Here is a 15,866-nt window from a genome sequence, read left to right as displayed (position 1 = left end):
GTTCACATACAGGAGAGAAACCTATCAGTGTAATATCTGTGGTAAATCATTCTCTTATAATATTAACTTGATTCATCACAGACATATTCATACAGGAGAAAAGCCATATCAGTGTGATATCTGTGGTGAGCCATTCCCTCAAAAAAGCCTCTTATGTTCACATGTGAGTATTCATACACAAGTGTAACAGTATCAATATCAAAATTTATAACATGAGAACAATTATGAATATTTTGTCTGCTAAAAGACACGGTTTTTTTTTTGTTCAAGCTTGACATTACCAACTTCAATATCATTTATATATCTGAGTATATCAACACAGAGATGACTTTGATTTCTGAAGATGATTGTGCTGGATTTTTGAGGAATTTGTTTTGAGAGAATAAAGGAATGGGAATAAGGAATAAAAGTTTTAAGTGACATTGATTTTGTCTTTGTTGTGTTTTCATCATCAACATCATCATCATCTTCATCATCCTTTAATGTCTATTTTCTATGCACGCATGGATAGGAAAGTGTGACATGAATTGGCAAACCAGAGTGCTGCTCCATGTTCCAGTCAGATTTGGTTTGTTTTTTTTAAGATACATGGTGCATTTTATAAATATACCTGTTCAAGCGTCATAAAAGCATGTAACTAGTAGTAACTTTTTCAGTTGTGTATTTAATCTCTCTCTATATATAAAGCTGAAGCTGTCTGTGTGTGGCAGGTTTGGTAGCCTTCAACTAACACTATCTCCTCCGAGACCCTGCGGCGCAAGTTGACCAAAGTTGAGACTATGATAGAAGAAGGATTGCTCTTCCTTCCGTAGAAGAAAAAATTAAAATCGGACCATATTAACACCAAAAATTATTTACATCAAGATGCTTTTTTCTACGAAAATGTCTGAGGCTTTCACCACACCCCATCCCGTCTTCCAAACCACAAAAAACAGGTTTTGTGAGATATTAGTAGGTCACCAGAATTTATTCTATGAAAAGAAAAAATTTAAAGTGATTCCGGAATGGTGTGTGGTTTCTCACCCAACCCTTTTTTCTGAATATAAATGAGGAGTTTGCAGCATATTAAGGGTCAGGGTATTTGATTCCCCGCAAAAAACCCGAGATTCGTTTTTTTTTTCGCATTGAAAATTTTGCGGGTGAAAGAATCAAAATTGACCCCAGTGAGTAGCGCCATCTATAGGATAAGTCATGTAATATAATTATTTAAGGGGAAACAACTCCAGCAGCATTTGACCTTCGCGCCAATTAAATTCTTAATTACGTTGATTAATTACTCCTCACTGACTCGTTGTTTATATCTGGATCGGGTAAGTTGAGCAAGATTTCCTTTAAGGCGGTAATCATGATAATAATACTACTAATGATAATAGATTTCTGTGAACTTCTCTGGATGTTGGAGTAATTATTTCAAAACGGGAACCTGACAACAATTAGGAAAATAGATTTGTTCGTCTGAAGAACTTCCAAACTTAAATGTTGATCTGTGGTTTATGGGAACCTAGAATCCACTGTTACATGGGGTATAAAGGAAATTAAGGGTAATGTTGACGTTGTTACCCGGAGAGGAAATCGAGAAAAAGAAATAGTGCAACGGGTAGAAAAGGGATCTGAAGAAAAAATGTGCAGAAAGCAATAAGAGTGAGAGGCCTTCGGAAAATTGACAAGATCCGAAGGTTTTCCCTCGTAACTTTTAGGAAAATGGGGGTTTTTTGTAAATGAAATTTAGTATAAATACGTTTCAAACGGTATAGCTCACGATTATAAAGAAATTTGTGGGGAAAATGTTTTGCGATGGGGTCAGGAAAGGACTTCGGAAAATCCGATGTTTTTCCCTTGTAAATTTGAGGAAAATGGACGTCTTTCTATTTCACATCCACGTAGGGAACGAATCTGAAAACAAAAATGCTTTGGAAGCAACGGGGTGGGGTTAGGACTTCGGAAAATTCACAAGATCCAAGTTTTTCCCTCGTAACTTTGACTAAAATATAATCCTTTTGAAATAAATTCAGTTTTTCCTCGGGAACTTCTAAGCTAAACATCCTTTTGTCAAGATTCATTCGTTAGTCCCCCTTTCGTTATAGCACATGCTGTCAACTATAAACACATGAAATATTATCACTAATAATGCTCTCTCGATGCACATACATATTTCTTCTCTGTATTTGTGTGGAATGTAGATAACAAAATCAATGTGGCAGTTTAAACTTGAGAAAAGCCTTGCATATTTATAATGTCCAAGTTATATAGATGTATGTATGCATTTCTGTGCATGTGTGTGTATGCGGCTAGGGTTCCTTCTTACCTGCTTCGTTTGTGTGTGTAAATTTCTAAGAAGAAAACGAGATCGATGTCAAAAAAGCCGTATTACTGATGATATTTCATTAATTTAGTGCTGACAACACGTGCTCATTTAAACTAACAAAAGAATCTTGACGAGTCTGAGACTGAAAAACGATTAAATGCCGCTTAACAAAACTATAGAAGAACGAGATGCTGTTGAGCATTTTGTCCGATGAGCAAAGGATTCTTCCTCTAAATAATACAGGGTTGACCAGAATCCTTGACTCACTTGTTCGTTAAATTTTTTATATATTAATAATGTATTAATATTTATTAATACATTTATTAAGGAATAAATTAGTAAATTTAAATAATAAAAGAAGCATGCTGGGAAAGATGACTAATAAGTAAGTCATGAATTCTGGTCCACCCTGTAGGATTATATGAACCCTTCGAACTTACAGTCATCACATAGAAGGGAAAACATAGAAACATTGAGATAATATGCTTCCTCGTCTTGGATATATCAAACATTGATTCTTTTTTAAAGGTATAAGGAAACAAATTTAGGGCGTAACACATGTCGTTATGCCATTCTTTCAATGCCTCAATGAACTCTGACCCCTAAAAACATTTAATCGATGACAGTGTTCATGTTGTAAAACTTGCAACATTGAATTAGTGTATCATTTAACTATTCTCTTTATCTTGATGTTTCTTTTCCTATTTCAGAATATCACCTTATGTTGACCCACAAGAAACTTCATTCAGATGTGCCTTTCATATTTTGATGTCGTTTCATCAACTAAAGCAAGATGACATAATTTATCAGCAGCATTCATCAATACATCAAAATTTATATGAATACAATCTAAGAATACAATATTTGTCTTGTCTTCACAGTTTGGAATGTAGAGGAAGTGATTGCCTTACAGGTTAATTAACGTTGGATAACTTTACAAACGAGTTGACAATTTCCACCTGCTGATTTAGATATTAAGTAAGATCACAGAAGAATGAAACACAGCTTCAAATTCTTTTCTGGAAATAGTTGCAGAACTGAAATCAAAGATGTTTATAGAGATGAAGGAAACATTATTATTGTGATATGTATAATAAATTATTCTCTCACAATGAATAAATTAACTGAAGCTAAAAACGAGGATGCAAGAGTAAAACAATATTTCTGTGATATTTGTGGTACATCCTTCAATTATAATAGTCAGTTGACTGGTCACAGACGTATCCATACAGGAGAAAAACCATATCACTGTGATATATGTGATAAATCATTTTCTCAAAATGGCGATTTAACTCAACACAAACGTACGCATACAGGAAAAAAGCCATATCGTTGTGATATCTGTGGTAAATCATTCTCTCAAAGGAGTAACTTGACTCTTCACAAATATACACATACTGGAGAAAAACCATATCACTGTGATATATGTGATAAATCATTTTCTTCAAATAGCACTTTAACTCAACACAATCGTACACACACAGGAGAAAAGCCATATCATTGTGATATCTGTGGTAAATCATTCTTGTGTAGGACTAACTTGACTCAACACAAACGTACACATACAGGAGTAAAGCCATATCATTGTGATATCTGTGGTAAATCATTCTCTCAAAGTGGGGACTTGACTGTATACAAACGTACTCATACAGGAGAAAAACCATTTCAGTGTGATATTTGTGGTAAATCATTTGCTCGAAATAGCGTTTTAACTTGTCACAAAAGTGTTCATACTGGGGAGAATCCATATTCTTGTGATGTCTGCGGTAAATCATTCTTTTATAATAGTCAGTTGACTTATCACTTACGTATTCACACTGAGGGAAAAACTCATCACTTTGATATCTGTGGTAAAACATTTTTTAGAAATAGCGATTTAACTAGTCACAAGGAATATTAACCAACAAGTGAAGTCGGCATTACACATTTGCAGCACATTCAGAGCAAAGTCGAGCATCGCTACTCTATACATTTGTTCATAGGTTGAAACTGTGTCAAAACTCTGTTAATGCGACATCAAAGTCCGCTGATTTGATCACAACTAAAAAACAAACCCAAGCAACGCCGGGCTATACTGCTAGTTTATACATATATATATTTGTGTGTTTAAATCCTCTCAAGGCATGAATTCATTAAACAGAAACGAACACATTGTCTGGTGGACTATGATGAATGAGAAGGGTCTGAGAAGGGACTGATCCTTGGTGGACTCCCACCCTGTATTCTTCAGTATACTCATTGCCAACCCAGAGTAAATAATTTTCAGGAAATAGTGTTTAACTAGTCACAAACTTATTCATACAAAAGAGAAACCACAGTGTTTTGATATCTGTAGTAAATTATTCTTTTGTTATAATCATTTGTGTAAATACAAACAGATTCATACTGGGGGAAAACCATATCACTGTGATATCTGTAGTAAATTATCATCATCATCATCATCGTTTAGCGTCCGTTTTCCATGCTAGCATGGGTTGGATGGTTCAACTGGGGTCTGTGAAGCCGGAAGGCTTCATCAGGCCCAGTCAGATCTGGCAGTGTTTCTACGGCTGGATGCCCTTCCTAATGCCAACCACTCCGTGAGTGTAGTGGGTGCTTTTTACGTGCCACCCGCACAGGTGCCAGACAGAGCTGGCAAACGGCCACGAACGGATGGTGCTTTTATGTGCCACCGGCACAGGGGCCAGGCGAGGCTGGCAACGGACACGAGCGGATGGTGCTTTTTACGTGCCACCGGCACGAGGCCAGTCGGGGCAGCGCTGGCAACAGTCACGAACAGCTGGTTCTCTTACATGCCACCGGCACTGGTAACACATCTGCAATTTCCAATGATCGATTTCGATTCTGATCCTCACTTGCCTCAACAGGTCTTCACAAGGTATGCATACGTAGGCTGGCTCCATCCCATATAGAAGGCCACGGGTTATGGTCTCACTTGTCCTGCCGGGTCTTCTCGCGCACAGCACACTTCCAGAGGTCTCGGTCTCTAGTCATTTCAGTGAGACCTAAAGTTCGAAGGTCGTACTTCACCACCTCGTCCCAGGTTTTCCTAGGTCTGCCTCTTCCACAGGTTCCCTCAACCGCTAGGGTGTGGCACTTTTTCACACAACTATCTTCATCCATTCTCGCCACATGCCCATACCAGAGCAAACGTCTCTCTTGCACACCACAACTGATGCTTCTTAGGTCCAGCTTTTCTCTAAAGTTACTTACACTCTGCCGAGTATGAATGCTGACATTACACATCCATCGGAGCATACTAGTTTCTGAAAATAGTGCTTTAACAAGTCAGAAAGTTATTCATATGGGAGAGAAGCCATATCATTGTGATATTTGTGGTTAATCATTTTCTGAAAATATCGTTTTAACTTGTCACAAATGTACTCAGACAAGATAGAGACCATATCACTGTGATATCTGGTAAATCATTCTCTCAAATGAATTCCTTGACTAGACAAACAGACACATCCAGGAGAGAAGCCATAACTACCTTTGGTAATTCATTTTCTGAAAATAGTGTTTTAACAATATATGAACATGTTCATATGAGAGAGAAGCTATATCATGGTTATGTCTGTGGTACATCATTCTCTCATAGACCTGACTTAACTTTACATTAAGGCATTCATACAGGAGAGAAGCTATGTCAGTGTGACATCAGTGGTAAACTGTTCTCCCCAAAATGCCACAGGCATTCACATTTGGGTATTCACACACAAGTCTAAGTGAATCAATGTCAGAATGAAGTTTTGTCAGTGAGCAGGTCGCGGTCTCAAAGCGACGAAAATATTTTGATAAATTTAAATTAAATGTTGAAGTGAATCTAACGGTTTTTGTGTGTTTCTTAAATGGCTTATAAACACCTTCCACGCTGTAATTGTTTTCGTTCCGGCACACGATCTCAGATCAGGTTACATGCTATGCAAGTACATCTCAGTAATGGAGTTCATTTTTCCTGCTAAAAGACTTGTTTTTTCCCCTTCATCTGTAAAAATATTGACTCTGAGATAATGCCTGCAGTTGGATTTTGAGAAATTTGTTAATAAAGAATAAGGAATAAAAAATTAGACTAAACATTTTGTGTTTATTTTATCAATCTATATCTAGGCCTAGGAGTGGCTGTTTGGTGAATAGCTTGCTTATGAACTACATGGTTCCGGGTTCAGTCCCACTGCGTGGCACCTTGGGCAAGTGTCTTCTACTATAGCCTCGGGCCGACCAAAGCTTTGTAAGTGGATTTGGCAAGCGGAAAGAATCCCATCATATATATATATGTATGTGTTTGTCCCCACCAACATTGCTTGACAACCGATGCTAGTGTGTTTATGTCACCGTATCTTAGCGGTTCGGGAAAAGACACCGATAGAATAAGTACTAGGTCTACAAAGATTAAGTCCTGGGGTCGATTTGCTTGACTAAAGGCGGTGCTCCAGCATGGCTACAGTCAAAAGGACACTGACGCGGGAAAAATGTAGCCAGTTAGCAGAGCCATCTACTGGCGAGTTGATGAAATACAATCCTTTAAAGGGAAATAACCTCTTCAATACTTGAACCTCGAAGCATCGAAAATATTAATTAGCTGTTAATTAGTTGTTGCTAATATCTGAATACGGTAAGTCGGCAAACATTGACGTTAATAATATTACTAATAACAATGTAAAATAATAGAATTATGTGAATCTCTCGGTGTGACAGTGTTTCGAAGCAGAACCATAACATTAGGAAAATATAATTTGCTCGTCTTAATTAATAATTTCCAAACTGAAATGTTGATCTGTTGTTTATGAAATCCTGAGACCGACGGTTACGTGTAATATAAAGCCAGTTATTTTATGAAAGGAAGGTAAAGCGGTGCAGTTAATTTTACCTTTGCTTTAAGGTTATATTAATAATAGGAATTATTTTGAACTTTGACCCAGGGTCAGCGATCTTTGATGCGAGCAGAATGTCATTTAAAGGGAGCCCAGAATTCCTTGAATGGAAAAAGGGACAAGGTCAACCTCGGCCGTTTTTGAAGTCAGGATTTACCGCCGAGGTTGTCTTCGACTTTCAATATTTTCTGGGTTAATAAAATGACGATGAGAATAATATTTTGTACTTTAGGCCCACGGTCTGAAATTTGGCGGATAGGCGTGAGTCTGTGTCATGGACTCGGGTGCTCTACTGCTTTTTATTTTATCAATTCCGAAAAGAGAAAGGGCAAAGACGACCTCAATGGAATTTGAACTGTAAGAGCCTGGGCACTACTTAAGAATATTAGTCCCGGGGCGCGCATCCGCGCTAAATAGTCGTGACTAGTCGATCCTTACTTTGTGTTTTTTGTATTTTATTTACTTTGCGTAAAAAATTGTTTTATTTTGTGTAAAAAAAAATTATTTTGCTTTTATTTACTTTGCTAGGTAGTCGTAGGATCTCCTTGTCACGATTAGCTTATGTGAGTGCGCACACTGGGACCACTCTTCTTAGGTAGTACCAGAGTCTGTACACTGTAAGATTTTGTGAACCCTTCGAAGTTAGAAAAGTCATATCGAAGTGAAAACACAGAACAACGTTGGGAGATTATAGTTCGTTGTCTTCGATCTGTTAGTTTTAGAAACACTCCGGGGCTGGATGTTACAGGTGATCATAAAGTATATAGATTAAAGATTAGGTGGATTAACGGTAATTCAAAAATGTTAGATGTATTCTAAATTTAATAACTGTTTAACTGAACTAGAGAGATCGGTTCTGGTTGTCAGATGAGTTAAATTTAAGCAGATAATAATGTGTGTCCGTGCAACAGCTCTGCAAGGTTTTAATGTTGGGTACTATTTAAGAAGAGTGGTCCCGGTGCGCGTAGTCGCGAATCCGCGCTAGCTAGTAGTGACTAGTGAATCGTTATTTTGTATTTTCGTGTTTTATTTACTTTGTTTACAAAATTATTTACTTTGGATCTTTTCGGTTTGAACGGCAGTTTTTTCTTGCGGTGTCATATGAAATTGTCACCCATAATTATGACCCTAGTATCGATCTATTGCATTTCAATCTGTTTTAGGGTTAGGGAGAAGGGTATCTTTTTTTCTTCACAAATGTAAATAAACTCAATCTGTTTCATAAGGCACGGAATGTTTTCACCTCAATAGACGTCATTGATTGCTTGAAATTAAAGAAAATATCTTACAAACTACAGAATATTCCCCAAAACGCCAAGAGAAAAGAATGTTTTATAAACACATTATACCAGTATACGAAGTTCAAAATTGTTTAGTTAGATGGAGGTTATTTAAAAAAAACGCCAGTCAAAGCGAAAAGATACTTATATATACGTATCTCGCATCTATTTTCATTCCTCCACCTCCCTCTATTTTGTATCCTATCTAAATTAATTATTACTTAACCGTCCTCTCACACCGTCTACGATGAAGGGATAAAATATCTACACACCGTTGGTTTTTTTATCTCATTACGCAAAAAATTTATATATATATATATGTATATATATATATATATATATATATATATATATATACATATATATATGTATATATATGTATATATGTGTGTGTGTGTGTATATATGTATATATATGTGTATATATATATGTATATATATATATATGTATATATATGTGTATATATATGTATATGTATATATATGTGTGTATATATATATATATATATATATATATGTATATATATATGTATATTTATGTGTGTGTGTGTATGTATATATACATGTATATATATATATATATATATATATATATATATATACATATACATACAAAATTCTGGTGCATCTATATTCATTTGAATCTAAATTTTGCTTAACTTATATAAATATAAACTGGCAAAATGACCATTCCGAAATATAACAATATATATATATATATATATGTGTGTGTATCTTTTTGGGAGCTGATAAATTACATACCAGTTGTCTATTGGAGTCAATCTAATTGACTGGCCCCCTCTCCCAAAATTTCGGACCTTGTGCCTAGAGTAGAAAGGAATATTCACAAAGTTGAGGGCTGCAAGCTGGCGAAGACGTAGCACACCGGATGAACTGCTTAGAGGTGTTTTGTCTGTCTTTACGTTCTTAGTTCAAATTCCACTGAGGTCATCTTTGCCTTTCATCCTGTCAGGATCAATAAATTACCAGTTGTACCTGTTGTATATTATATCTGTATTATATCTTTGTGTATAATGAGGCAATTAAAACAGAAAAAATTAGTAACTTGTATTTTATAAATAACAAAAGATTGATGAGATAACTTACACAACCTCCAGACTTGATTTCGTTTCGCTCTTTACCGTGTCGGTTTTTCAATCGTTTTACAATTCAATTATCCGTTGAAACGTCTCTTAAGCTTAATTAAAGACATTTCCCATTAAACCCGGATTTATATAAAACACCAGGTAAGTAATTAATATACATTTCGGTTAAGTCGACATCTTTGAATGCTTTGCCCTTTTATGTGTACGAAATATACCGTAATTAATTGAGTTTAATTAATTATAGCAGTCACATAAAATGATAATTAATTAGTGAACTCGGGTGAATGTCGCAAACCGTTTCTGCGTGGTCCCTTTCGCTTTGTATCGGCGGATGAGAAAAAAAAATATCTTGGATTTTTTGTGGGGAATCAAATACCCTGACCCTTAATATGCAGCAAACCCATCATTTTTCTTCAGAAAATGGGTTGGGTAAGAAACTACCCCCCACACCCCATCCTGGAATTTCTTATTTTTATTGAATGAATTCTGGTGTCCTACTAATATGCCACAAAACCCTTGTAGGGAGTAAGACCACACATAAGGAGTTGGTGACAAAAATCTCTCCTTTTAACGCCGCATGGCCGCCCTAACGAAACAAACCAAATACATGATATAACTGAATAAGTGCCAAAAGCAATAATAAGGACGACAACCGTTCTACTGTTTGAGAGAGAAGACTTTATTTACAGATGTGTACAGTAGGATAAAGTATGGGTGCTAGCACAGTGTCGTGTCTGAGTGCATGCACATGTGTCTGCTGTAGTATAAGAACAGTGCGTGCAACAAGTGTTTGTAAAATAACTTGGTGGTTATCATTAACCTAGTTTCAGGATCATAAATTGTGACTAAGGTTTGGTAGAAAATTTAAATTCAAAACTTAAGAAAACAAGACATTTTTACAGCAAAGTCAGAGGGGTGCCAGCTGGGTTGGTATCCGAAGGGTTAATGATATGGCTTTTCTGCCATATGTGAATGTTTGTGCCAAGTCAAGTTACTCCTTCGAGAGAATGATTTAGCACAGATATCGCAATGATGTGGCTTTTCTCTTGTATGTGTATATTTGTGCCGAGTCAAGTTGTTTCTATGAGCGAATGATTTAGCACAGATATCACAATGATATGGCTTTTCTCCTGTGTGAGTACGTTTGTGCATAGTCAAGTTATTTCTTTGAGGGAATGATTTACCACAGATTTCACATTGATATGGCTTTTCTCCTGTATGTGTATATTTGTGTCTAGTGACGTCACTGCTTTGACAGAATGATTTACCACAGATATCACATTGATATGGCTTTTCTCCTGTATGTGTATATTTGTGATGAGTCAAGTTACTCCTTTGAGAGAATGAGTTACCACAGATATCACACTGATATGGCTTTTTTCCTGTATGCGTACGTTTGTGTACAGTCAAGTCACTCCTACCTGAGAATGATTTACCACAGATATCACATTGATATGGCTTCTCCCCTGTATGTCTATATTTGTGATGAGTCAAGTCACTCCTTTGAGAGAATGATTTACCACAGATATCACAATGATATGGCTTTTCTCCTGTATGTGTATGTTTGTGTCGAATTAAGTTGCTACTTGAAGAAAATGATTTATCACATATATCACAGTGATATGGTTTTTCTCCTGTATGGATACGTCTGTGACTAGTCAACTGACTATTATAATTGAATGATGTACCACAAATAGCACAGAAATATTGTTTCTCTCTTGCATCCTCGTTTTTTGCTTCAGTTAATTTATTCATTGTGAAAGAATAATTTATTATACATATCACAATAATAATGTTTCCTTCATCTCTATAAACATCTTTGATTTCAGTTCTGCAACTATTTCCAGAAAAGAATTTGAAGCTGTGTTTCTTTCTTCTGTGATCTTAATTAATATCTAAATCAGCAGGTGGAAATTGTCAACTCGTTTGTAAAGGTATCCAACCTTAATTAACCTGTAAGGCAATCACTTCGTCTACATTCCAAACAGTGAAGACAAGACAAATATTGTATTCTTAGATTGTATTCATATAAATTTTGATGTATTGATGAATGCTGCTGATAAATTATGTCATCTTGCTTTAGTTGATGAAACGACGTCAAAATATGAAAGGCACATCTGAATGAAGAAGGTTCTTGTGGGTCAACATAAGGTGATATTCTGAAATAGGAAAAGAAACATCAAGATAAAGAGAATAGTTAAATGATACACTAATTCAATGTTGCAAATTTTACAACATGAACACTGTCATCGATTAAATGTTTTTAGGGGTCAGAGTTCATTGAGGCATTGAAAGAATGGCATAACGACATGTGTTACGCCCTAAATTTGTTTCCTTATACCTTTAAAAAAGAATCAATGTTTGATATATCCAAGACGAGGAAGCATATTATCTCAATGTTTCTATGTTTTCCCTTCTATGTGATGACTGTAAGTTCGAAGGGTTCATATAATCCTACAGGGTGGACCAGAATTCATGACTTAATTATTAGTCATCTTTCCCAGCATGCTTCTTTTATTATTTAAATTTACTAATTTATTCCTTAATAAATGTATTAATAAATATTAATACATTATTAATATATAAAAAATTTAACGAACAAGTGAGTCAAGGATTCTGGTCAACCGTGTATTATTTAGAGGAAGAATCCTTTGCTTATCGGACAAAATGCTTAACAGCATCTCGTTCTTCTATAGTTTTGTTAAGCGGCATTTAATCGTTTTTGAGTCTCAGACTCGTCAAGATTCTTTTGTTAGTTTAAATGAGCACGTGTTTTCAGCACTAAATTAATGAAATATCATCAGTAATACGGCTTTTTTGACATCGATCTCGTTTTCTTCTTAGAAATTTACATACACAAACGAAGCAGGTAAGAAGGAACCCTAGCCGCATACACACACATGCACAGAAATGCATACATACATCTATAACTTGGACATTATAAATATGCAAGGCTTTTCTCAAGTTTAAACTGCCACATTGATTTTGTTATCTACATTCCACACAAATACAGAGAAGAAATATGTATGTGCATCGAGAGAGCATTATTAGTGATAATATTTCATGTGTTTATAGTTGACAGCATGTGCTATAACGAAAGGGGGACTAACGAATGAATCTTGACAAAAGGATGTCTAGCATAGAAGTTCCCGAGGAAAAACTGAATTTATTTCAAAAGGATTATATTTTAGTCAAAGTTACGAGGGAAAAACTTGGATCTTGTGAATTTTCCGAAGTCCTAACCCCACCCCGTTGCTTCCAAAGCATTTTTGTTTTCAGATTCGTTCCCTACGTGGATGTGAAATAGAAAGACGTCCATTTTCCTCAAATTTACGAGGGAAAAACATCGGATTTTCCAAAGTCCTTTCCTGACCCAATCGCAAAGATTTTCCCCATAAATTTCTTTATAATCGTGAGCTATACCGTTTGAAACGTATTTATATAAAATTTCATTTACAAATAAACCCCATTTTCCTAAAAGTTACGAGGGAAAATCTTCGGATCTTGTCAATTTTCCGAAGGCATCTCACTCTCATTGCTTTCTGCACATTTTTCTCTTCAGATCCCTTTTCTATGCCCTTTTTTTTATACCCGTTGCACTATTTCTTTTTCTCGATTTCCTCTCCGGGTAACAACGTCAACATTACCCTTAATTTCCTTTATACCCCATGTAACAGTGGATTCTAGGTTCCCATAAACTACAGATCAACATTTCAGTTTGGAAGTTCTTCAGACGAACAAATCTATTTTCCTAATTGTTGTCAGGTTCCCGTTTTGAAATAATTACTCCAACATCCAGAGAAGTTCACAGAAATCTATTATCTTCCATTATCATTAGTAGTATTATTATCATGATTACCGCCTTAAAGGAAATCTTGCTCAACTTACCCGATCCAGATATAAACAACGAGTCAGTGAGGAGTAATTAATCAACGTAATTAAGAATTTAATTGGCGCGAAGGTCAAATGCTGCTGGAGTTGTTTCCCCTTAAATAATTATATTACATGACTTATCCTATAGATGGCGCTACTCACTGGGGTCAATTTTGATTCTTTCACCCGCAAAATTTTTAATGCGAAAAAAAAATACGAATCTCGGGTTTTTCGCGGGGAATCAAATACCCTGACCCTTAATATGCTGCAAACTCCTCATTTATATTCAGAAAAAAGGGTTGGGTGAGAAACCACACACCATTCCGGAATCACTTGAAATTTTTTCTTTTTATAGAATAAATTCTGGTGACCTACTAATATCTCACAAAACCTGTTTGTTGTGGTTTGGAAGACGGGATGGGGTGTGGTGAAAGCCTCAGACATTTTCGTAGAAAAAAGCATCTTCTTGATGTAAATAATTTTTGGTGTTAATATGGTCCGATTTGAATTTTTTCTTCTACGGAAGGAAGAGCAATCCTTCTATCATACTCTCAACTTTGGTCAACTTGCGCCGCAGGGTCTCGGAGGAGATAGTGTTAGTTGAAGGCTACCAAACCTGCCACACACAGACAGCTTCAGCTTTATATATAGAGAGAGATTAAATACACAACTGAAAAAGTTACTACTAGTTACATGCTTTTATGACGCTTGAACAGGTATATTTATAAAATGCACCATGTATCTTAAAAAAACAAACCAAATCTGACTGGAACATGGAGCAGCACTCTGGTTTGCCAATTCATGTCACACTTTCCTATCCATGCGTGCATAGAAAACAGACATTAAAGGATGATGAAGATGATGATGATGTTGATGATGAAAACACAACAAAGACAAAACCAATGTCACTTAAAACTTTTATTCCTTATTCCCATTCCTTTATTCTCTCAAAACAAATTCCTCAAAAATCCAGCACAATCATCTTCAGAAATCAAAGTCATCTCTGTGTTGATATACTCAGATATATAAATGATATTGAAGTTGGTAATGTCAAGCTTGAACAAAAAAAAAACCGTGTCTTTTAGCAGACAAAATATTCATAATTGTTCTCATGTTATAAATTTTGATATTGATACTGTTACACTTGTGTATGAATACTCACATGTGAACATAAGAGGCTTTTTTGAGGGAATGGCTCACCACAGATATCACACTGATATGGCTTTTCTCCTGTATGAATATGTCTGTGATGAATCAAGTTAATATTATAAGAGAATGATTTACCACAGATATTACACTGATAGGTTTCTCTCCTGTATGTGAACGTTTGTGTTCAGTCAAGTTACTACTTTGAGAGAATGACTTACCACAGATATCACAATGATATGCTTTTTCCCCAGTATGAACACGTATGCGACTAGTTAAAGAGCTATTTTCAGAAAAGGATTTAACACAGGTGTCACAATGATATGGCTTTTCTCCTGTATGAACATGTTTGTGACTAGTTTAAATGCAATTTTGAGAGAATGATTCACCACAGATATCACACTGATATGGTTTCTCTCCTGTATGTGAACGTTTGTGTTCAGTCAAGTTACTACTTTGAGAGAATGATTTACCACAGTTATCACAATGATATGCTTTTTCCCCAGTATGAACACGTATGCGACTAGTTAAAGAGCTATTTTCAGAAAAGGATTTAACACAGGTGTCACAATGATATGGCTTTTCTCCTGTATGAACATGTTTGTGACTAGTTTAAATGCAATTTTGAGAGAATGATTCACCACAGATATCACACTGATATGGTTTTTTCCCCAGTATGAATACGTTTGTGCCTCTCCAAGTCACTATTTCTACAGAATGATTTACCACAGATATTACAAAAATATACTCTCTCTCTTTTATGTGTAGGTTTGTGCTTAGTCAAGTCATCACTTTGAGAGAATGATTGACCACAGATATCACACTGATATGGTTTTTCCCTGGTATGAATATGTTTGTGTTGTATCAAGTGGCTATTTTGAGAGAATGATTTACCACAGATATTACACTGAAATGGCTTCTCTCCTGTATGTGTAGGTCTGTGACTAGTCAAGTCATCACTTTGAGAGAAAGACTTACCACAGATATTGCAATGATATGGCTTCTCTCCTGTATGGGTACGCTTGGGATCAATCAAGTTACCACTTTGAGAGAATGGTTTACTACAGTTATTACAATGATATGGCTTCTCTCCTCTATGAGTACGTCTGTGTCTAGTCAAGTCACCACTTTGAGAAAATGATACACCACAAATATCACACTGATAAGGTTTTTCCCCAGTATGAATAAGTTGGTGTTGAATCAAGTGGCTATTTCGGGAGAACGATTTACCACAGATATTGCACTGAAATGGCTTCTCTCCTGTATGAACACATTTGTGACTATTG

General features: G+C 35.8%; 3 protein-coding genes and 1 pseudogene across 4 annotated transcripts in view; 3 read left to right on the top strand and 1 right to left on the bottom strand.

Moving 5' to 3' along the window:
• LOC115225439 (early growth response protein 1-like) overlaps nucleotides 1-15,866 on the top strand; it is a 424,836-nt gene that overhangs the window by 72,726 nt on the left and 336,244 nt on the right. Inside the window, exon 8 of one of the 2 annotated variants that reach the window (XM_036514188.1) lies at nucleotides 3,904-4,725. The exons of the other annotated variant lie outside the window; for it this stretch is intronic. Within the exon in view, the coding sequence (XP_036370081.1) occupies nucleotides 3,904-4,205 (302 nt within the window). The 3' untranslated portion in view covers nucleotides 4,206-4,725. Of the gene's footprint in view, nucleotides 1-3,903; nucleotides 4,726-15,866 lie in introns of those variants that run through there. 2 annotated transcript variants of the gene reach the window in all.
• Nucleotides 1-15,866, top strand: part of LOC115225462 (zinc finger protein 208-like) — a 524,237-nt gene that overhangs the window by 203,754 nt on the left and 304,617 nt on the right. The gene's annotated exons all lie outside the window — the stretch shown is intronic.
• The window catches only part of LOC115225040, a 336,418-nt pseudogene that overhangs the window by 91,753 nt on the left and 228,799 nt on the right, over nucleotides 1-15,866 (top strand).
• The window catches only part of LOC115225384 (zinc finger protein 208-like), a 146,709-nt gene that overhangs the window by 125,567 nt on the left and 5,276 nt on the right, over nucleotides 1-15,866 (bottom strand). The window contains exon 3 of the mRNA XM_036514150.1: nucleotides 11,338-11,514. The gene's annotated coding sequence lies outside the window, so the exon portion shown is untranslated. The remainder of the gene's footprint in view (nucleotides 1-11,337; nucleotides 11,515-15,866) is intronic.

This window comes from Octopus sinensis, linkage group LG27 (genome assembly GCF_006345805.1).
Source record: "Octopus sinensis linkage group LG27, ASM634580v1, whole genome shotgun sequence".
NCBI lineage: Eukaryota > Metazoa > Mollusca > Cephalopoda > Octopoda > Octopodidae > Octopus > Octopus sinensis.
The sequence above is the reverse complement of the archived record's forward strand: the minus strand, read 5'-3'. Positions and strand labels throughout refer to the sequence as shown.